Source organism: Cervus canadensis, chromosome 2 (assembly GCF_019320065.1).
Source record: "Cervus canadensis isolate Bull #8, Minnesota chromosome 2, ASM1932006v1, whole genome shotgun sequence".
NCBI lineage: Eukaryota > Metazoa > Chordata > Mammalia > Artiodactyla > Cervidae > Cervus > Cervus canadensis.
The window spans coordinates 79311091-79335385 of NC_057387.1; the positions used below are offsets into that span (position 1 = coordinate 79311091).

Sequence of the window (24295 nt, forward strand, 5' to 3'; positions counted from 1 at the left end):
TGCTTACTACAACTTTTTCATTATAGAAATAAACAAACATTGACCACCTTTTAAACTTTTTTCTAACCCAAGCCAAAGGAAAACAGAATATAAGTGATCATTCAGATTATCTAGATATTGGAAAAGATATTATTTTCCATTTACTTCCAGTAAACTGAGAAGTAGAGAAACTAAGTGCTTTCCCAAAGTTTCTCCTTTCAAAAGTGACTCAATGATATATGGAAAGAATAATAAGTTATTTAGAGATATCTTTATCTTCGATACTCTAATAATGGTAGAAAGAACTCTCCTTAGTACTGACTTGGTATTCCAACTCCCTCTAAATAATCTATTTATTATGTTAAAATCTGAGATGTACAACTCTTCCATTCAAGGGTAACCATATTTTTAAATCTGGGACAATCCAATTTATACATGTTGTTCCCACTATTTATAGTGTGCCTTCTCTCAAACGTAACCCAGTTTGGATGATAAATAATTTTTCCCACATTCGTCCAGCCATGACTATCGGAAGTATATTTTACACCACTTCATCTTGATTTCCATATTACTAAACAAGAAAGCCAGACAAGACTGGGGATGTACTAGAGATTTGGGGAGTTGTTGTCAGCACACAACCGCTTTTCTTTACAAGGGACGGTCCTTCAAACCTTCCCACCACAAACACCATCCATCATGACTGACAGTCAAGTTAGTATTGCTTGTCATGTCACTCCAGGCCAAAACTGGGAGACATATAACACAGGCCAGGACCATCAAGATTCTCTCCTCTGAGGGGTGTTTAAACTAGGGCTAAACCACACACAACAATTCTACTTCTCTTTTAGCCTCCTGTAGCCATAATATGCCACATGGATAAAGGGAGAGGAAAAGCTGTCATCTTCTAAGGCTCCCAGGCATCCTGATCTTCAGGTTCTACGAGGGACACACATACCATTCCAATAGATTCCCCTTCTTTGAGTTAAATTGCCTTGAGCTAATTTCTGTTCTTTACCATTGAAAAGTCTCTACCAATACACTATCATGGACTTCTAATTTCTAAACATTAATTTATACATCCAAGTGTGACTCTTATCTCCTAGTCTTAAACTCTTTCAGACACACAGTAATTTACCTTGGCATTCAGAATGGGAAAAAAAGACAAAGGAAAAAGGCTTTCTGTCTTAAGGAGATTTTATACTCTTGACCTATAATTCTGGTTTTTTCATTTGTGTTTGTCTTTCCTAATTACTGGAGGTGTGCATGTTCAATCATTCAGTTATGTCCAACTCTTTGCAACCCCATGGGCTATATATAGCCCACCAGACTCTTCTGTCCATGGAACTTTCTAGGCAAGAATACTGGAACAGGTTGCCATTCCTATTCCAGGGGATCTTCCTGACCCAGGGATTGAACCCATGTCTCCTGTGTCTCCTGCATTGGGAGGCAGATTCTTTAACACTGCATCCCCTGGGAAGCCCTCTGACTACTGACAAAAGGCCTTTCTGAAATCCTCCACAGGGTTAGTAACTTCTATCTCAGTTCCAAGATCCTTGGTCCCAGAATGACACAAATATTTTATCATGGGTAAGTTAGCTCATCTTCCAAGGTTCTGAACTTCCAGCTGAATGAAATGGCATTCAGGAACAACTTAACAGTTCTAGATACCAAAAACAATAGCCCCAGATAAGAAACATCTGTATTTGTAAAATTTATCAATATTATAAAAAACCTGAACAAACTTCTTTTTGGCCAACAAGGATATAATAGGTTTTCATTTTGATCCATATTTCCCATCATGAACTGGTTTCTGCTACTATAGCTGAGCTGGGGTGGGGGGTGGGTCAAGGGGGAAGAGGAGTGGTAGTGAACAAAAAACACTGATTTGAGGTAAACACTCTATATTTAGATACTAGAGATGGAATACTTAATTGCAATATTTTATGTGTAGTTTATAGAAGAAGTAGAATTAGGGTTAATTCAGCAATGATTCAGCAAAAATAAACAGAAATCCTTTTGTTATACTACATAAACTTTCACTTTAGAGGTCCTTAATGAGATTTGTTTCAATAAAATTATTCAAAAATATCATGAAGAGATAGGTTTCAATTACTCAATTTTCCATAGTTAAATTGAACATGAATATAAATTTATACTGGAGAGTAAGTAGCTCAATTAAATCTATTCAAAAATGTACCAAATTGGAAGTAAAAGTTAATTAGCTTTGATTTCTAAGCTTAGATTAGAAATATTAATTATACAAAAATTAAAATTTAGTTCAAGCAACAGATTTGCCTGAGGTTTGAATATCATGTTAAAATATACTCAACAACACACTCTTTACCCATGCTTTTATTAAAGTAGTATGATTTATTATGAATAGTAATAAATTATTATTAAAAATTGAGTTGTAAGTCAGGTAACTGAAATTGCTGATGAAATCTGAGCATCCTCCCTAATTCACTTTTAAATATAGTCTAAACTTGACATTTCAAACATTATCTATAGGTTAACTTTTTTCTTTAATAAATGCTTTTACTGACTTTAACACAGATGTAGAAAAAAAAACAAACAAATCCTAAGTGTTTATAACTTGATGGATCTTCTTATGGTTCAATTTTTAATCTAGCACTTCCACTTGTAAGAATTTATCCTAAAAAGATTAAAGACAGAGGTGTCAAAACACTTATCATGGCTATAACTTATAATAGGAAAAACTAGACATTCATCAACAAAAGGTTTATTATATTTGTCTTCATACATCAATAAATGGAAAACTGTGTCATTAAAAGGAGGTAAAGGAGAATGATACAGACCTAAATCCATTGCCATATAAAGATAACATTATAAAGTGAAAATGACCAAACACCACGTAACCTATTTGTCACATTATTTTCGTTTATGTAAAAATTTCTGTCTGAGTCTAAAGAAAGCTCTGTGAGGATCTCAACTGTCAACAATGATGGTATCTGGTGGGATTTAAGGTGACAGCCAGTATTTTTACATTGATATTTTATAACTACTTTGTAACAATACCACTTTTAAGTGCTCACAACATACAAAGCATATACACTATGCATGTATATACACACATACACATATGCCTTAAATACATTCTTTCACACAAATCAGTAGAGGAATGCACTATTACCTCATTTTACAGACAGAGAAATTGAAACTTAATGAGTTTTAGGAACTTGACCACGGTATGTAGAGCCATTTATAGCCAAATCTGTTTGAGTCCAAAAGCCTGTCCTATTAATAATTAGAAACCACTCCTAAAGGTATAGAGATGGGGGTAAAAGTCACAAGATAAGCAACTTTTTCTGCCTGTTTTTTTAAAACTTTTGATTTTGTATTGGGAAATAGCCAATTAACAATGCTGTGATAGTTTCAAGTGAACAGCAAAGGAACTCAGCCATACATATACATGTATCCATTCTCCCCCAAATTCCCTTCCCATCCAGGCTGCCACATAATATTGAGCAGAGTTCCATGTGCTATACAGTTAGTTGTTGTTTTTAATCCTAAGAAATTTTAATTCCAATTAACAGGGCCTCACAAAATAGAAATTCCAGACCAAGAAATATTCCAATAAAAGTAAAATATACATGTGTCATACCTATCAGTTTATTCACTTATTCAACAGCCATTGTACAAGTGATGAGGAAACAGGGATTTTCATTACCATCATCAACACAGCTGCCATGCATTGAGCATGAAGTATGTTCTAGATACCCATTCTCTGAAAGTCACTTTACTGGAATTGCTTTTAAAACTTGGTCAGATATGGTTCTTGCACACATACACCTGGTACTCTAGAAAGTGACATGGTCTTGGACACAGATTAATGCATCGCCATGTGATGGATGCAGACATAAAGCAAGAGATGATAATCTCTTCTTGGAGGTGGGTGGGTGGGTCTTGTGGAATCCTAGCAGGCCTAGGGTAAACAGAGGGGCAGTAAGAATACCAGGACTGTGGAAAAACTATTCTCATATATGAAAAGATACACAGGTAGGAAACTGTAGGGCTCTTCCTAGGAACCATGCATATAGCTTTGGGGGTGGGGTGTAGACTAACAGAACAGAGGTAACCAAGTCCTATTCAAACAAGACTTTATAGAATATTTTTCCCTTCCAAAATTCTTGGTCACTAGCCCCCATGGAAAACCATCCTCACTTTCCAAACCACTGCTTTCAATTTTGCAGATGGGAGAACTGAAGGGAAGGAAGGGGCAGCAAAGCAAGAATGGAACAGGGATGATGACTGCCACTCATGTGAAAACACAATTGCACTTGAATGAAAATATTTCTGAATAAATTTCACATTGATTTCTTTTGCTCAAAAGACAAAATAATACATGTCAAGCTCTAATAATTTAATAGTTTGAGCAAAGGAACAGGTTTTAAGGACTAAGTTTAATGAACACAGTGCTGAAAAAAGGTCTTTCGTGACTTCATTTAATCTGTTTCTTGTGAAGTATAATGTTCCCAAAGGAACACATTCATTTACAAGGCTAAAGCATGAGAGATTTATTTTCTCTCAAACAGAATGAATTAAATCAAAATACTTTCTGAAGGCAAAGTATAATAGCTTGTAGTTCACATCTCTCTAAATTTGATATACTGGGAAAATAGTAATAGATACTCCTTTGAATCCTACACCCTAACACTACAGAAAAATATTGACTTCAAGGAAGTGAGGAGAGAAATATGTTTATGTGTTGCTCTGATCCCCTAGACGAGGGCACAACAAACCACTCCAGTCTTCTTGCCTGGAGAATCCCATGGACAGAGGAGCCTGGCGGGCTACAGTCCATTGGGTCGCAAAGAGTCAGACATGACTGAAGCGACTTAGCATGCAGCACACACACACGTTGCTCTGATTCTGTGTTTCTACGGAAGCTGCCCTAGTTACTATAGGCTGGTTCACTTGACCAAATGAAGTAGGTATCTGTGGCTAACTTTGTATTATCTGCAGGGCATAGAAAGGAATGCATGAATGGAGTCAGAAGTATAATCTACTTCTAAGGGCTCATTAATATTGCAGAGGAGTCATTCTTTCCCAGGGTCCCATCCTATCTTTATTAATGTACATAAGTGTCATATCTTTTTGCCTTTTCATAGTGCTCAAGGGGTTCTCAAGGTAAGAACATTGAAGTGGTTTGCCATTCCCTACTCCAGTGGACCATATTTGGTCAGAACTCTCCACCATATCCCATCGGCCTTGGATGGCCCTACACGGCATGGCTCACTTCACTGAGTTAGACAAGGCTGTGATCCATGGGCTCAGTTTGGTTACTTTTCTGTGCTTGTGCTATTCATACTGTCTGCCCTCTGACGGATAAGGATAAGAGGCTTGGGGAAGCTTCCTGATGGGAGAGACTGACTGTGGGGGAATCTGGGTCTTATTCTGATGGGTAGGGCCATGTTCAATAAATCTTTGATTCAATTCCCTGTTGATGTTCAGGCCTGTGTTTCCTCCCTGTTGTTTGGCCTGAGGCTAAACTACGGTAGGGGTAATGGCAACCTCCTTCAAAAGGACTTAGGCCCGCACTGTTGTCTTCAGTGCCCCGATCCTGCAGCAGGCCACTGTCAACCCACACCTCCACCAGAGATTCCTGGACACTCACAGGCAAGTCTGGCTCAGTCTCTTGTGGGGACACTGCTCCTTTTTCCTGGGTCCTGGTGCTTACATGCTTTTGTTTGTGCCCTCCAAGAGTCTGTTTACCCAGGCCTGTGGAAGTTCTATAATCAAATCCCACTAGCCTCCAAAGTCAAATTCCCTGGCGGTTCTCAGTCCCTTTGCCAGATCCCCAGGTTGGGAAATCTGTTTTGGGTCCTAGAACTGTCTTAACAGTGAGAGAATTTCTTGGCAAGAATTTCTTTGGTATAATTGTTCTGTAGTTTGTGGGTCATCTGCTCGTTGGAAAAGACCCTGATGCTGGGAAAGATTGAAGGCAGGAGGAGAAGGGGATGACAGGGGATGAGATGGTTGGATGGCATCACCGACTTGATGGACATGAGTTTTAGCAGACTCCAGGAGTTGGTGATGGAGGGGAAGGCCTGGTGCGCTGCAGTCCATGGGGTTGCAAAGAGTCAGACACAACTGAGCGACTGAACTGAACTGAACTGAGTCACGTAAGTAAATAGGATCTCAAGTGAACAGTGACCTGGGATTCCTTCTTCCAAGAACATCAGTACATGCTAGAAGTCGAGTCTTCCCCCAAACTAGCAAGGGCCAGCTTAATAGTTGCTTCTTTCAAACACATGATCTGATTAGCACTCTACTCCAATTACCTATGCTACTAGAATTTTTTCTCTCATCTTCAAAACATTTTCATTGCTGTGTCTGATAAAGAACTAGCATCCAGAATATTTCCAGAACATAAAGAACTCCAAATTCAATTCAATTACAAAACAACAACAACAACAAATAATTTAAAATGAGGAAGTCACTTGAATCAACACCCCATAAAAGTTTCTGTGGAGAGAGAAAAGATAGGTGTTTGGGTAATACAGATGTACATGACCCTCAAAATTGTACATATAAAGCCTGTGCATTTCATGTTATATGTATATATGTTATATATGTATAACATATGCCTATAAAATAATAATATTCTGAGTAGGGGTGAGTATATGAAGCTATAGTTGATACTTGAATGACAGAATGTTAGTAATTGTTGAGTTATGTGATGGCTATACAAAATAATTTCATTATGTTATTCTGTGTACTTTGTAGATGTTAAAACAAAAAAACTGTTTTTAAAGGGCAAAAAATATATATGGGTATACCTCCCAGGTAACATTTCCCATACCTTTTGATTTTTAATATTCACACTTCATAGAATCTATATCTCTCAATATAATATTTTTCAATAAATCCTTATTTTATAAAGAAAAAAATTGTATCTATACCCCTCAATCGGAGAAGGCAATGGCACCCCACTCCAGTACTCTTGCCTGGAAAATCCCATGGACGGAGGAGCCTGGTGGGCTACAGTCCATGGGGTCGCTCTGAGTTGGACACGACTGAGTGACTTCACTTTCACTTTTCACTTTCATGCATTGGAGGAGGAAATGGCAACCCACTTCAGTATTCTTGCCTGGAGAATCCCAGGGATGGGGGAGCCTGGTGGGCTGCCGTCTATGGGGTCACAAGGAGTTGGACACAACTGAAGCAATTTAGCAGCAGCAGCAGCATACCCCTCACAATACAAAGGAAAAGATTTTAAACAAAAAACTGTGAGGGAAAAGGTCAAAGTAGCATTTCAAGTACAGAATCACAGGGAGATGTTTTAAGCCACACACTCAGAGTCAACAAGGAGGATATACAGCATAGATGCTGGCAGAGCTAACGGAAGCCATGGTAGCACATACAAAGAAACTGTGTGTTAGAAACCAGTGTTTGGTGATTCTGAAGTAATATTAGACACTTCATATCCTGACATGATTATTGTTACCTATATATAATATCTTTGTATATATTATACTATAATACTTTAGTTATATTTTAGCAAACTGATGGGGGGTTGGGGTTGACATATAATGCATAATTTTTCCTAACAGGATGTGAAATTGGCACAAGCCTACTGCTTTGGGTGGAAAATCTGATTTTCAGGTTGGGTTACTGATTTTAGACCTACCTCTTACAAACTATGGGCTTCCCTGATAGCTCAGTTGGTAAAGAATCCACCTGCAATGCAGGAGACCCCAGTTCGATTCCTGGGTTGGAAAGATCTGCTGGAGAAGGGATAGGCTACTCACTCCAGTATTCTTGGGCTTCCCCTGTGGCTCAGCTGGTAAAGAATCTGCCTACAATGCTGGAGACCTGGGTTTTATCCCTGGGTTGGGAAGATTCCCCTGAAGAAGGGAAAGGCTACCCACTCTAGTATCCTGGACTGGAGAATTCCATGGACTGTATAGTCCGTGGGGTTACGAAGAGTTGGACACGACTGAGCAACTTTCACGTCACTTACAAACTATAATAAAACACACATACATGACCCATGTTTGTGATGAGTTCAAGCAGGTGTTTGATATTGTTAGTAAGTGAAACCCGGAATAAGAGTTTCATTAACAATGTTCTTTCAAGCTTTGTGCCTTAAGATTATATGGTCTTGAGCATAATGCCATTTTAAATTCTTGATCTTTTAGTTATCCTTCACATTGCTTAAATATTGTAAATATGCAGAATGATGACTTTTTGACTCATTTTGAGAGAACATAAAGTATCTCATTCCTGAAAATTTATGAGTAAATTTGGAACACCTCATGGGTGAGCAGTGGTTATCCTTACAGGAATCTGTGATGAAATAACATCATAAGGATGACATGGTTAGAAAGCATCACTGACTCAGTGAACATGAACTTAGGCAAACTCCAGGAGATAGTGGAGGATAGGGAAGCATGAAATACTGCAATACATGGGGTTGCAAAGAGTTGGACACAACTTAGCAACTGAACAACAAAGAACAATGTCATAAATTACCAGAGATTCAAACTGTAAAATAAATAAGCAAATAAATAAAAAGCCTGCATGGTGACTGTAAGAAATTTTAACTGTAAGAATCCCATGAACAGAGGAGCCTGTCAGGCTACAGTCCAGAGGATTGCAAAGAGTCAGATATGACTGAAACAACTTAGCACACAAAGCAAAATATAGAAAAAAAAATTATATGATGAGGCTGATATAAGGAAGTACTTCTCCATAACCTAAGAGCATATCTTTCCAGCCTGCATTTCAGCATGACCATGAGTGGGGCTAGAAGTGAATGGGGAAGAAATTGGTAAAAGGAGGGACCAGAAGCCTGGACAACTACCCTGATATGGAATGTATGAGTCAGAGGGAAAACTGCAGAAAGGAGAGTCTGGAGAATCACTGCCGAAATCCACTTATTCCTTCCAAAAGGCACCTTTCTTCCCCTGCGTACATTCCTCTGCCTATTTTTTTATAAGCTTCCACAGTAACTGAGTTCCTTTGAACATCCTCATTTTTACTTTTTTTTTTAAGCCACTTTCCCCCCCTAATTTTAAGACAATGTGGCTCACTGTAGTGATCCCGCTTAAAGCTTTTGTGGATCAATATTGAGGACTGTGAAAATAAAAATTAAATGATTGCATTCCTCCAAAAGGTCAGTAAGAATATAGAGTTTTAGCCTAAATATTTCAGCAGCATAAAGATAATGATGTATGACCATATAATTCAAAACACTTTCCCCAACAAGCAAGAGACAGGAACAAAAATGGCAAGAGTAGAGCTCAAAGACTTCACTTCAGCAAACACAGAAGTGAACCAGGCCACCCAATATGAGTAAGGTTTTACAGAATATTTCTTATAGCCGAAATAAAATTTTAACTCTATAATGACACTGAGGGTGAAAGCTCTTAAATTATGAAGCATAGTGGAGCTCTCAAATCAGGCAAGAACAAGCTCAAAAAAAAAAAAAAAAAAAGATTATTTTTCTTCTTTGGTTCTTGAGAGATGGGTATAATTTCACTGACTGCAGTCTTTTTTTTTTAATGAATTCCAAGTGGCATTAAATTTTAAGAAGATAAAAAGAGTAACAGGGTATTGTATCATGAAAAATTATCTCAGATATTCTAACCTAGCACTGGGTTAACTGCATTAATCTAGATCAACCAAAACTACAAAATAATGAGAAATTCATGATTATCTTCCAGAATCATTATCCATCCAGAACTAAACTTAAGAACATAGCCTTTAGAGTCTGAAAAGTCAGTGTTTTCATGTCAATTTTGCCCCTCATGTTTCAGTTTCCTTATCTGTAAAATGGGTACTAACGTAGCATCTACTTTTGTTTAAAAAAGAGAGAGAATGCTTGTAAAGAATTTAGCAAAGCCTAGCAGATTATAAATGCTCAGTGTCAACTCAATTCCCAATATAGCTCCCCTACCTCTGATTTCTTTTAACAAACTCATCTTTTTGTAACTTAATTTGGATGTAATACAATGGATTGCTTAGGGAAGCTAATTAAGCAAAATACAGATAAGTATGAGTTATAATGTTTTAATGACAAGGGAGGCTGCACTTGAAAGAAAGGAAAAACATACACACCTCTGGGATCCCAGGACAATTTTGTGTGTGTAGCTGACCACTCAGTCAACACCACGTTCTTCTGTTGACTTTCAGAGCTATGAATTAGGCTGCATACAATTTTAAGAGTCAGAAAATGGGGTAAGTCAGCTTTGCATATGTGAGGTTATATTCAGGACTTGCTTACAGTTTCTGTCAGGACGATCAACTCATTTTTAGCAGTTTTATTGAGATATAATACATACAATAAATCACATATTTAAAAAGTAAAAATTTGATGTATTTTGACACTATGGCCACAATAAAAAATGTTTATCAATTTATTTTTGTATTTTTAGCTATTATAAACCTATTTCTGTTAATAAAACTGTTGGAAAAATCATTTTACTGCAATTTTGAAATCCTTTACTCCTCTTTCTGGTCCTCAAACTAGTGTTTCCACAAGGGGATATTTTATTCTGTGAGATCTCTTAGGGCATAATTAATGCATTAAGAAGCATACTTTAGGAAATTACATTCATTTGTATGGTAATAATCTAAAGGACCCAGTCTAAGATGATGGAAACTTTTGACTGTAAAGCAGAATCTTATCTATGGATGTCTAAAACCTAGTAATTTACTCACTATAGTGTACTTCTAAATCACATCTAAGTCTTCCGAAAGATTTCAAAAATAATTCACTGGCAACAAGTGAAGGATCAACCTTTTGGACTGGTGTGGTGGTAAGCACCCTCAGACAGGAGTTTGTCATAAAGCACCTACATGTACCTGAGTCAGTCATTTAATGATTTAAGTTTTTTCCTCTTATAAAATAAGTATTACTAAACAAAAAGATCTGAGTTTACCTATAGTTCTATGTCTTTATTCTTGGCAAATATAGGCAGTATTCATACTTTTTATTTTCAATGGTTCTTAAATAAACCTATTATACACATACAAAAATAATAAGATTTAACACAGGCTATGCTACAGGTAAATGTCACAAAGGGAATGAACTTCGTCTGTCTTAAAGGGTGTGGGAGCCAGACATGCAAGCCCATCCACTGCACACTTCCAAATGCCACCCACGCTGTTCCTTCTGGCTGCTTCCCTCACCTGACAAATCATTCCAATCCCCACATGGCACTATCAGCTCTCTTCCCACACTTGCCCTGTAGGGAAGATTATAAATAAATCCTATATTCACAAGACAGCACCATGCCCAGGCCTGTGTATTTTCTGGGACTAATTGCTTAGGGAAAGCCAATACCCTGGAAAGTCTCATTCCAGTCTACATGGTAATTATATGCTAATGTAGTTTGAAATTAATTCAGAACCCCCACACTAGCATCCTAGTAAAGGAGAAAGAAGCTGAGATTTAATCACGTTGTCTTCTGGGGGCTCAGTGTAAGATTTCTTTTATACATGAACTGAGCCATCAATCGACAGAACTTGCTGACTGCTCTTGCACTGTAATGATGTAGTCCTACAGAAACAAAACTGCTGGCGGCTGTTGTGCCAAAAATCAGTCATGGACAGGGCTCTGGAAGAGATGCAGAATTTCTCACTTCCAGTAAGCCACAATGTATGTTTGACCATGCTCTTTTCTACTTCCAATAAATTAACTACATCTGAGGGCCTGAAAAAGTCAGATCAACCCTAAATAAAAGGGGGCTGTGAGGAAAGTAATAATGAAAACAACAAAGCAATTAGGAGAAATAATATGAGCAAATAGTAGAATTATAAGATTGATCAAGACATGGATAACTTTACCTCAATTGACAAAAATAAATGAAGTGTAGATGGGTAAGCAAATACACAAGATTTGCTCTAACCCAGTAAGTATGATCTAAAAGCCCATTGTAAATGCCTCCTTCGTGATGCAGTCTCCTTCAACAACATCTAATACACTGCATATCCAAGAACAGCTATTGTAACACTGCTTCTGGCTTTCCTGGTTCTCATCATTATATCATTGCCTTATTCTCAGTCCAAAAGCACATTGGATTTGATATTATGTTATAAACAAATTCTTCACATATCATAGAGAAATGACTGAAATTTTTTCTCAGCTATAAAAAGAAACCAGGAAAATGTTTCCCACATGATTTTTTTTTTACTGTCATCCCTGACCTAGAAGCCAGAAGCCCATGAGAAGATGGCTTATAACTGCATAAGAATCTAGTCTGTGCATTTTTCTGCTCTCTCAGCTTTTCAAGATGCTGCATGGAGCTACTGGAGAGTATGATGGTTTCCCTCTAGAACATACTTTTGGAGACAAATACATTAATATAAACAAGCTAAAAAGAACTGAGACCCACAAATCCACATAAAATGTTTTTTATAAATATTATCAGTTGAAATGTATTACGGTATTAGTAAGTGCCAGATGTGGTGGCAAAATGTGACCTATCTTCTCATTAGTTCGTATAACACTCTTTGAGGTTGAAGCTACACAATCACTAGACTGTGAGCTCTATGAGAACAGGGTGATGGATTTTCTTCACCATGTAAAATCAACACCTTGCTCCTATACTTCCTCCTACACAACAGATGCCTAGTAAAGTACGTGCTAAATGAACAAAAAATTTCCATTTGATAAAGAAGGTAACTGAGGGTTAGAATCAAAGATGTGTGATGCTAGACTCTGTATTCCAACTTTTAATTTTATTTTACTTAAATAAAAGACTCCGTGGAGAGTATGGGGGGATTAATTTATTGCCACGTTTAATCTTCTCATTCTTTTAATCTCTGAATGAAGATAAAATTACCGAAGAGCAACAAGAGGACCAAGTTCAGAAAGTCCAAGGAGGGAATAGGAGGGGTCTGAAAAAGCAAGCTGCTAATAGTCTTTTTTATTCAGGAGAGCTCTTCTAGCTTCTAGCCTAGAGAGAAAACAGATACCTGAAGTTTCTGTCTTTAAGAGAGGAAATATGATCTGATTAATAGTCAACCATGTGCCCTACACTATATTAAAATCCCTTCTGAAATGTAACTAATAACTGAAAGAACTGGAATAATTAAAGTAGGTCTTCCTAGTCCAGCGCTCTCTGCCCTGCACACAATGTTGACTTTACTGCATGGCCTATGAAACACTCTCATCACCCTGCAGCCTCAGCTCATCTATTTCCTCTATCTAATAAAATGTCAGACACAGAAATAACATACCACTTCTCTTCTTGGTCTGGATGACATCAGTCATTCCATCTTGAGTCTTAATAAGGCAGAGAAAATAGAACTAGAATCATCATGTTCCAAATGATAGCTTTTGGAACATTTCCATGTACCACACAAGACAGGAAATAATGCATTTAGGTGTGCATAATACAGCAGTATGATTTAATATATATGGTTTCCTAAAGCCTAGAATATCATAAGTCAGGAGTCTCACGGATCTAAACAGACAGGATTTGCCGGAAGTACCGTGGAGAATGCAGTATACTTCAGTCGCAAGAGCACAGATCTTGGAGCCTGGCAAACCTGGGTTCTTAGCAACTTAATTCTGTTACTTACGCAGTTTTCTTATCCAAAAAATTGGGATAATAACAGTACTTACCATATAGGGCTCTTAAGAATACAAATGTGTTAGTACATAGGTAAAATGCTAGGGATAGCTCAGTAAACTAGCTTTTACTTTCATCATTATTACCACCACCATCACTTTAGTTTTGTTTATGAAGAAATCTCTAAATGAAATGAACTTGAAGCAATGAATTATACTGGTTAATCCATACTAATACCATTGATTTTATTTACTTGATGATTATGCTAGTCAATACTACTACCCGATGTGGGTTGCTTTCATAACGCTATATTACAAACAACAAGAAAAGTAATTCCAAGAGTGACTTCTTGGTGAAAACGGGTTTCAAAATGGGGAGAAACTACCAAGGCTGGGAAGACAGAGGGTGATACTAATGATCTTAGAGTTGTGGATGAACAGCTTTGGCTGTAGATATTATTAGGCAAGTCACATTATAGATGACTATGAATTCTATTCTGAGTAGAGTCTGCAGAGGAAATTATAAAATGAAAAATTAGTAAGGCCTCATGTGAAGTAAGCATCTGACACTCAGTGCCTCTGTGATTCAGCTCCCCTAAATGTTCAAGTGTTGGAGTGTTTTATCCAAGAGGCCTTAGAGCACACTGGTTAACAAACAGCTAAGAAGTCAAACTGCCTGATATTGAATCCCAAAGCCTCATTTACTTTGCGACCTCACCTCGTTACTTTGTGACCTCAGTAAAGCTATGTCTGGCACCAAGTACATATTGCTGCTTTTATTATAATCTTTTTTTTTCACTTTTGTTGTGCAACAATCTTTTATGTCTCTTTTCTTCCTTGAGACTGTGAACTATCTGAATGAAGGGACTGGAGTATTCATCTCTTTTTTGGTATCCAGCCCTAAGAGACACTCAAAAAACTGTTAGTTGAATTAATGAATTATTGAACTGGCAAATAAATATAAAAATAAGATTAAACTCGGAGCAGAGGGAGAAGGCAATGGCACCCCACTCCAGTACTCTTGCCTGGAAAATCCCATGGACAGAGGAGCCTGGTAGGTTACAGTCCATGGGGTCGCTGAGTCGGACATGACTGAGTGACTTCACTTTCACTTTCATACATTGGAGAAGGAAATGGCAACCCACTTCAGTGTTCTTGCCTGGAGAATTCCAGGGAGGGGGGAGCCTGGTGGGTTGCCATCTATGGGGTCACGCAGAGTTGGACACGACTGAAGTGACTTAGCAGTAGAGCAGAAACCCTGACTTTAAGCTTACAAATATGAGAATAACCTTTTCAGATTACTGATGAAATCATCTGGAATAGTAGCAGAGGATCAGTCCCCTCCCTAACTTCTCTTTTCTCTCTCCTGTTCCTAAATAAGGAACCTATGTGACTTTAACCACATTACCAACTCACAGATATTAACCAGTCCTTGACAACCAGTTCATAAGATTTTGTTGGCTGTAACACCTTTCAGAAAAACTAAACAACAACAGCAACAAAAACAAATGTTATACTTACAGTTAATTCAGAAGCTGAAGAGGATTTTGTTAAATACTAATAATGTCAGATTAATACACAAATTAGTGTTGAATCTTTTGGAATTTATATTCAAAAACAAGCTCTTTTCTTTTAATACGTTTTCATGAGAATTTACTTAAAGGCCCTTAAATTATTTTGACTTAAGCAGCCAGTAGTAACTGTAAGCAACAATATGATTTTCATTCTTGCTTGGGAAAATGATAACAAATAGTTGAAGAAAATGCAATTTATAACATTCTACCCTTCTACTTCATCATCTTATACACTACCCTCTGTATCCAATCATCTCACCCAAACAAAAATTAAGAATATACGCCCCTCACCTCCAACAGTTCATCTCCAATACGCATTCGTCCATCCATGGCAGCAGGTCCTTCAGGGTTAATTCCCACCACAAATATGCTCATGCGTGACCTGTCTTTGTTACCAGCGAGGCTGAGTCCAAGTCCATTCTTATCCTTTTCAAGTTCAATAATGTGGAGTTCTCCAGGCAGGTCTGCATATCTTTGCCTGATTTTTTCTAATTAAAAAAAAGGTTAAAAAAATTAATTAGAGCACCTGAATCTATATTATCAAGGCATTGGCATTTCCCCATTTTTACTGATGCTTCTACATTTGAATTGTCCCTTCTTGTAAGTGAAGTACTTGAGGTCATTCACAGCCTTATATACAGGTTATAGTTAAGGTTATTTGATCTCCATCTAAGGAGATGGCTCCCCATAAAACCTTCCCTGACTGTTGAGGTTCAAGAGCTGGCCTAGATTTCCTACACATTTCCTTACCTAAGAGAGTCAACATTATGTGGTGGAAAACCTGGCCTGTCTGCACTACTTGCTTCCCTTCAAAATAAGAACAAGGGAAACAAAGAATATATACTGATCTCCAGCTATGTGCCAAGCAAAGCGTTTGGTCTGTTGGTTGAACAAAACAGACACGGATCTACTCTCACGGACCTGTAGTCCAGTAGGAAAGAAAATCAACCATTAACTCTATATAATCACATTTATTTAAGGTATACAAAGGGTACAAAACAATATTGGGTGTTATGCGAGTAAAAACAAGCAGAATTAAGGATGTTGATTTAACTGTCAGATCTGAAGTTAATACACACGTCTACCACTTACTCAGTGTCCATTAATTAATACGTCATTTTACCTCTATGGAATTCCACTTCTTCATCTTTAAAAAGGACACAATAATTCCCACTTCACAGAAGTTGGGAAAATGAAATAAAATATAAAGGACTTAATGGCTCATGGCTTATAGGTATTTTATAATTCTTCTATTTGATCTTCTGTTTCATCTTGCAACCTCTATTTTACAGCCTAACCTACCTGTTTTAGGATGTGGCTGGCTATGCTTCACCTGTGCAGGCCAGTGTGGAGAATAACACAGCTTTAAACATGGCTCATACACCAAACAGCACCAGCTCAGGCCAGGAGTGCTACCAGCGCTCAAAGGCGTGCTGGTGACTCCATCACATGATGCAATCATCTCATCAGCTGAAAAACCAAGCTATCCTTGCAACTATGCTGGAACTCTGTATGCTCTAACACTAAGGTCACTGTCCTTAGAGGGAACCTTGCAAATTGAAAGCTTAACTGAAATAATTAGTGTTAAGGGGGAAGGGAAGGAAGACAGCCTAGTCCATCTCGTCACTTTACCAGATATAACAAACACTGCCTTAAAAGATAGTAGATAAATTTAAACTCATAAAGGCTATTTTGTAAATAAATTTACATTGACATAATTAATCACAACTGCTTATTTTAGAAAGAGGCTAAGTTTGTTTACTTTATAAGGAATTTGAAGAGAATCTTAAAGAACTTTCACTGATCATGCTTATGAATAATAAAGAACTTATTTTGCAAAGTACAGTAAACTAAAGAACTTGCAATGTAACAAAACTGTCCTCTATATAGAAATAAAGTTATCCCCATTAACACTGAAGTAAATAAAGTGTTTTCGTCAGTCAGCTATTAAGAACAAGCCATTATGTGGGTACATTAATTAATAGAGGATACAAAACACAAGTTACCCTCAACATACTTATACAACAAAGCAGAGGAAGCAAACAAACACACCAACTAATAAACAACTACAAGCTATATAAACAGAATTCCAACCACTCCACATGCTGGTCACTAAATACATATTAATCAATTAGTAAATTTAGGTCAGTGAATAAACATTAAATTAAATGTACTAGCAATCATTGGAAAACTCAGCAGTGGCCACAGGACTGGAAAAGGTCAGTTTTCATTCCAATCCCTAAGAAAGGAAATGCCAAAGAATGCTCGAACTACCACACAATTGCACTCATCTCACACGCTAGTAAAGTAATGCTCAAAATTCTCCAAGCCAGGCTTCAGCAATACATGAACCATGAACTTCCAGATGTTCAAGCTGGTTTTAGAAAAGGCAGAGGAACCAGAGATCAACTTGCCAACATCCGCTGGATCATCGAAAAAGCAAGAGTTCCAGAAAAATACCTACTTCTGCTTTATTGACTACACCAAAATCTTTGACTGTGTGGATCACAGCAAACTGTGGAAAATTCATCAAGAGATGGGAATACCAGACCACCTGAGCTGTTTACTGAGAAATTTGTATGAAGGCCAAGAAGCAACAGTTAGAACTGGACATGGAACAACAGACTGGTTCCAACTCAGGAAAGGAATACGTCAAGGCTGTATATTGTCACCCTGCTTATTTAACTTATATGCAGAGTACATCATGAGAAATGCCGTGCTGGAAGAAGCACAAACTGGAATCAAGATTACTGGGAGAAATATCAATAACCTCAGATATGCAGACGACACCACTCTTATGGCAGAAAGTGAAGAACTAAAGAGCCTCTTGATGAAAGTGGAAGAGGAGAGTGAAAAAGTTGGCTTAAAACTCAACATTCAGAAAACTAAGATCATGGCACCTGGTCCCATCACTTCATGGCAAATAGATGGAGAAACAGTGGAAACAGTGGCTGACTTTATTTTGGGGGGCTCCAAAATCACTGCAGATGGTGACTGCAGCATGAAATTAAAAGACGCTTGCACCTTGGAAGAAAAGCTATGACCAACCTAGACAGCATATTCAAAAGCAGAGAAATTACTTTGCCAACAAAGGTCCATCTAGTCAAAGCTATGGTTTTTCCAGTAGTCATGTATGGATGTGAGAGTTGGACTGTAAAGAAAGCTGAGCACCAAAGAATTGATGCTTTTGAATTGTGGCATTGGAGAAGACTCTTGAGAGTCCCTTGGACTGCAAGGAGTTCCAACCAGTCCATCCTAAAGGAAATCACTCCTGAATATTCATTGTAAGGACTGATGTTGAAGCTAAAATTTCAAAACTTTGGCCACCTGATGTGAAGAACTGACTCATTTGAAAAGACCCTGATGCTGGGAAAGATTGAGGGCAGGAGGAGAAGGGGACGACAGAGGATGAGATGATTGGATGGCATTACCGACTCGATAGACATGAGTTTGAGTAAGCTGCAGGAGTTGGTGACGGACAGGGAAGCCCAGTGTACTGCAGTCCATAGGGTCATAAAGAGTCGGACACGACTGAGCGACTGAACTGAACTGAGCAATCATCGCCTTTAGAATTCTAAGAAATGATATGGCTAGAAGAGATTTCTTGAAAGAAGCAGAATTTGAGAAGGCTTTCTTTTTTCTTTTTCTTTTCTTAATTGAAGTACAGTTGACATATAATATCAGTTTCTGGTATACAAAATAGTGATTCAACATTTATATACATGACAAATTGATCACTATAATAAGTCTGGTAATCATCCATAGCTATTACAAAGCTAAACCATACAAAGTTATTACAATATTACTGAACATAATCCCTATACTGTACATTACATCCTATGGCTTATTAATAAGTAGAAGCTTGTATATCTTAATACCCTTCACCTATTTTGCCCAACCACTCCCCAACTTTGGTGACTACCAGTTTGTTCTCTGTATCTGTAAGTCTGTTTCTGTTTTGTTTAGTTTGTTCATTTGCTTTTGTTTTTTTTTGGATTTCATGTTTGTATTTGTCTTTATCTGGCTTTGTGTAATAACTTCTAGGCCCATTCATGTTGTCACAAATGGCAATATCTTTTTTATGGCTGAGCAGTATTCCATTCCATACCACATCTCTTTTACCCATTCATCTATGGATAGACACTTTGGTTGCCTGACTATTGTAAATAAAGCTTCTATTAACACCGAATCATGTATGTATCTTTTTTAATTAGTTTTTTTGTTCTTTGGGTATACAAGAACAGTTTTGAATAAGTTACAGAGTTTGGTTATGTGAAGAAGAATTCTGGTGGACCAAATGGCAAGGGTAAAAACTTCCATGCAGAGGGATGAAGAAGGGGATGTGAAAGTCCATCTGGCTTTGAATTGAAAATTGTTTAATTTAGTGGGTGGGTGACAAGAAATAAACGTGCCAGGTTAAAGGGTTAATTGATAGCTTGTTTACAGAAATAATATTCCAATTTAGAGATTTTACAGAGGTGCCTTAATGTACTCTGGGGATGGGACCTTGAAAGTACATTCGATTTAAGACCTGTTCTTCCAGATTCAACCAGAGCAGTTATGCTTTCAACTGTATTGTGTACTGAATTTCTAGGGTAAAAATAGTTAAGAAATGATACCACAGTTAACGAAACAAAATAAAATTTTAACACATCTTTCTCAGAAAATAATAAAGCAGAAGAAGATTAAAAAAAAAAAAAAAACTGAAGACTGACAATTCAATAGGCTCAAGGTATTGTATTTAAGAGAATGTTATGGGGGAGGAGCCAAGATGGCGGAGGAGTAGGACAGGGAGACCACTTTCCCTCCTACAAATTCATCAAAAGAATAACTGAACGCAGAGCAAACTTCACAAAACAACTTCTGATCGCTAGCTGAGGTCATCAGGCGCCCAGAAAAGCAGCCCATTGTCTTCGAAAGGAGGTAGGACAAAACATAAAAGATAAAAAGTGAGACAAAAGAGCTGAGGACGGAGATCCGTCCCGGGAAGGGAGTCTTAGGGGGCTTTGCTTGGGGTAGGGTCCGGGCCTGAGTGCCCTGAGGACAATCGGAGGGAGCTTCTGTGAGTTGCCAACTTGAACTGTGGGAGACCAAAAGAGAGAGAGAAAATTAACCGGCCGAAACACACTGCCGGCCGTTTGCAGAACAAAGGGACTGAGAAAGTCCAGAGAGGAGCTCGCAGGCGGCGGACCGGCCCAGCCCCGCCGGAAGCACGAGGCAGGGGGGAGGGGAAGGTCGCGGCGAGACACAGGGCGCAGGCACCCGACCTGCGCGGGTGGGGACTGGGGCTGGGGACGCGGAGGGCAGAAGGCGCGCGCACCCGACTGGCGCCAGCGGAAACTGAGACTGGGTCCGCGGAAGGGAGTGGGGGCGCCACACCTGGGGAGAGTGCGCCCATCAAGCCCCTGGCTGCCTGGACCGCTCTGACGGGGAAGGCACAGAGAGCAGGCGCAGCTTTTCCTTCCGCGCTTTTGTGGAACACCAAGGGCTGGAACCTCGCGCAGCGCGGGGCACGCTCCATATAGAGCAGCTGGGAGCCTGAGCAGCGCAGACGGAGAAAGCAGTGTCAGCCCCTCCCCGCAGCGCCAGCCCCTCCCTGCAGCGCCAGCTCCTCCCCGCAGAGCGACGGAACTAGCTACATGAAAAAGAGTGCACCTCCGCCCGCCTGTGTCAGGGCGGAAATGAGGCTCTGAAGAGACTGGCAAACAGAAGCCAAATAAACAAAGGGAACAGCTTCAGAAGGGACTGGTGCAACAGATTAAAATCCCCGTAGAAAACACAGACTACACCGGAAGGGGCCTGTACATATCGAGAAGTGTAAGCTGGAACGAGGAGCTATCTGAAACTGAGCCGAACCCACACTGACTGCAAGAGCTCCAGAGAAATTCCTAGATATATTTTTACTTTTTTAAAAATTTTTTTTCTCTTTTATTTTCCTTTAAAATTCCCTATTACTCCCCCATTACTCCTTAACTTTCATTTTGATAGATTTTTACGATTTTTTTAATTAGGGAAAATTTTTTTTTTCTTTTTTTTCTTTTTCTTTTTTCTTCATTTTTTTCTTTCCTTTTTCTCTTCTATTTTCTATTTTTCTTTTTCTCTTATTTCTTTTAAAGTCCTCTAGTACTCCTCTACTACTCTTTAATTTTCATTTTCAATACACTATAACCTTACAAAAAAAAAAAAAAAGAAGAGAAGCCCTATTTTTAAACCGAAGATTATTCTCTCCCAATCTTGACTCTCTGTTTTCTACCGCAGAACACCTCTATTTCCTCCTTTCCCCTTCTCTTCCCAATCCAATTCTGTGAATCTTTGTAGGTGACTGGGCTACGGAGAACACTCTGGGAACAGACAGCTGCGTAGATCTGTCTCTCTCCTCTTGAGTCCCCCTTTTTCTCCTCCTGCTCATCTCTATCTCCCTCCTCCCTCTCCTCTTCTTCATGTAACTCTGTGAACCTCTCTGGGTATCCCTAACGGGGGAGAATCTTTTCGCCATTAACCTAGAAGTTTTATTCTCAGTGCTGTATAGTTGGAGAAGTCCTGAGACTACAGGAAGAATAAAACTGAAATCCAGAAACAGGAGACTTAAGCCCAAAACCTGAGAACACCAGAAAACTCCTGACTACATGGAACTTTAAGTAATAAGTGACCGTCCAAAAGCCTCCATACCTACACTGAAACCAACCACCACCCAACAGCCAATAAGTTTTAGAGCAAGACATACCACGCAAATTCTCCAGCAACGCAGGAACATAACCCTGAACATCAACATACAGGTTGCCCAAGGTCACACCTAACACATAGACCCATCTCAAAACTCATTACTGGGCACTCCATTGCTCTCCAAAGAGCAGAAATCAAGTTGCACGCACCAGAACACTGACGCAAGCTTCCCTAACCAGGAAACCTTGACAAGCCAATCCTCCAACCCCACCCACTGGGTAAATCCTCCACAATAAAAAGGAACCACAGACCTCCAGAATACAGAAAGCCCAGTCCAGATACAGCAATCTAAACAAGATGAAAAGGCAGAGAAATACCCAACAGGTAAAGGAACATGAAAAATGCCCACCAAGTGAAACAAAAGACGAGGAGATAGGGAATCTACCTGAAAAAGAATTTAGAATAATGATAATAAAAATGATCCAAAATCTTGAAAACAAAATGGAGTTACAGATAAATAGCCTGGAGACAAAGATTGAAAAGATACAAGAAATGTTTAATAAAGACCTAGAAGAAATAAAAAAGAGTCAATTAAAAATGAATAATGCAATGAATGAGATCAAAAACACTTTGGAGGGAACCAAGAGTAGAATAACGGAGGCAGAAGATAGGATAAGTGAGGTAGAAGATAAAATGGTGGAAATAAACGAAGCAGAGAGGAAAAAAGAAAAAAGAATCAAAAGAAATGAGGACAACCTCAGGGACCTCTGGGACAATGTGAAACGCCCCAACATTCGAATCATAGGAGTCTCAGAAGAAGAAGACAAAAAGAAAGGCCATGAGAAAATACTTGAGGAGATAATAGCTGAAAACTTCTCTAAAATTGGGAAGGAAATAGCCACCCAAGTCCAAGAAACCCAGAGAATCCCAAACAGGATAAACCCAAGGCGAAACACCCCAAGACACATATTAATCAAATTAACAAAGATCAAACACAAAGAACAAATATTAAAAGCAGCAAGGGAGAAACAGCAAATAACACACAAAGGGATTCCCATAAGGATAACAGCTGACCTATCAATAGAAACCCTCCAGGCCAGAAGGGAATGGCAGGACGTACTGAAAGTAATGAAAGAGAATAACCTACAACCTAGATTACTGTATCCAGCAAGGATCTCATTCAGATATGAAGGAGAATTCAAAAGCTTTACAGACAAGCAAAAGCTGAGAGAATTCAGCACCACCAAACCAGCTCTTCAACAAATGCTAAAGGATCTTCTCTAGACAGGAAATGCAGAAAGGTTGTATAAACGTGAACCCAAAACAACAAAGTAAATGGCAACGGGACCACACCTATCAATAATTACCTTAAATGTAAATGGGTTGAATGCCCCAACCAAAAGACAAAGATTGGCTGAATGGATACAAAAACAAGACCCCTATATATGCTGTCTACAAGAGACCCACCTCAAAGCAAGAGACACATACAGACTAAAAGTGAAGGGCTGGAAAAAAATATTTCACGCAAACGGAGACCAAAAGAAAGCAGGAGTCGCAATACTCATATCAGATAAAATAGACTTTCAAATAAAGGCTGTGAAAAGAGACAAAGAAGGACACTACATAATGGTCAAAGGATCAATCCAAGAAGAAGATATAACAATTATAAATATATATGCACCCAACATAGGAGCACCGCAGTATGTACGGCAAAGACTAACGACTATGAAAGAGGAAATTAATAGTAACACAATAATAGTGGGAGACTTTAATACCCCACTCACAACTATGGATAGATCAACTAAACAGAAAATTAACAAGGAAACACAAACCTTAAATGACACAATGGACCAGCTAGACCTAATTGATATCTATAGGATATTTCACCCCAAAACAATCAACTTCACCTTTTTCTCAAGTGCACACGGAACCTTCTCCAGAATAGATCACATCCTGGGCCATAAATCTGGTCTTGGAAAATTCAAAAAAATTGAAATCATTCCAGTCATCTTTTCTGACCACAGTGCAGTAAGATTAGATCTCAATTACAGGAAAAAAATTGTTAAAAATTCAAACATATGGAGGCTAAATAACACGCTTCTGAGTAACCAACAAATCATAGAAGAAATCAAAAAAGAAATCAAAATATGCATAGAAATGAATGAAAATGAAAACACAACAACCCAAAACCTATGGGACACTGTAAAAGCAGTGCTAAGGGGAAGGTTCATAGCATTACAGGCTTACATCAAGAAACAAGAAAAAAGCCAAATAAATAACCTAACTCTACACCTAAAGCAATTAGAGAAGGAAGAAATGAAAACCCAGGGTTAGCAGAAGGAAGAAATCTTTAAAAATTAGGGCAGAAATAAATGCAAAAGAAACTAAAGAGACCATAGCAAAAATCAACAAAGCTAAAAGCTGGTTTTTTGAAAAAATAAACAAAATTGACAAACCATTAGCAAGACTCATTAAGAAACAAAGAGAGAAGAACCAAATTCACAAAATTAGAAATGAAAATGGAGAGATAACAATA

The 24295-nt window shown here is 38.4% G+C and overlaps 1 protein-coding gene across 6 annotated transcripts in view; it reads right to left on the reverse strand.

Moving 5' to 3' along the window:
• Positions 1-24295, reverse strand: part of PATJ (PATJ crumbs cell polarity complex component) — a 361174-nt gene that overhangs the window by 139934 nt on the left and 196945 nt on the right. For all 6 annotated transcript variants that reach the window (XM_043461136.1, XM_043461135.1, XM_043461132.1 and 3 more), the window contains exon 28: positions 15388-15584. In XM_043461136.1, coding sequence (XP_043317071.1) covers positions 15388-15584 — 197 coding nt within the window. The remainder of the gene's footprint in view (positions 1-15387; positions 15585-24295) is intronic.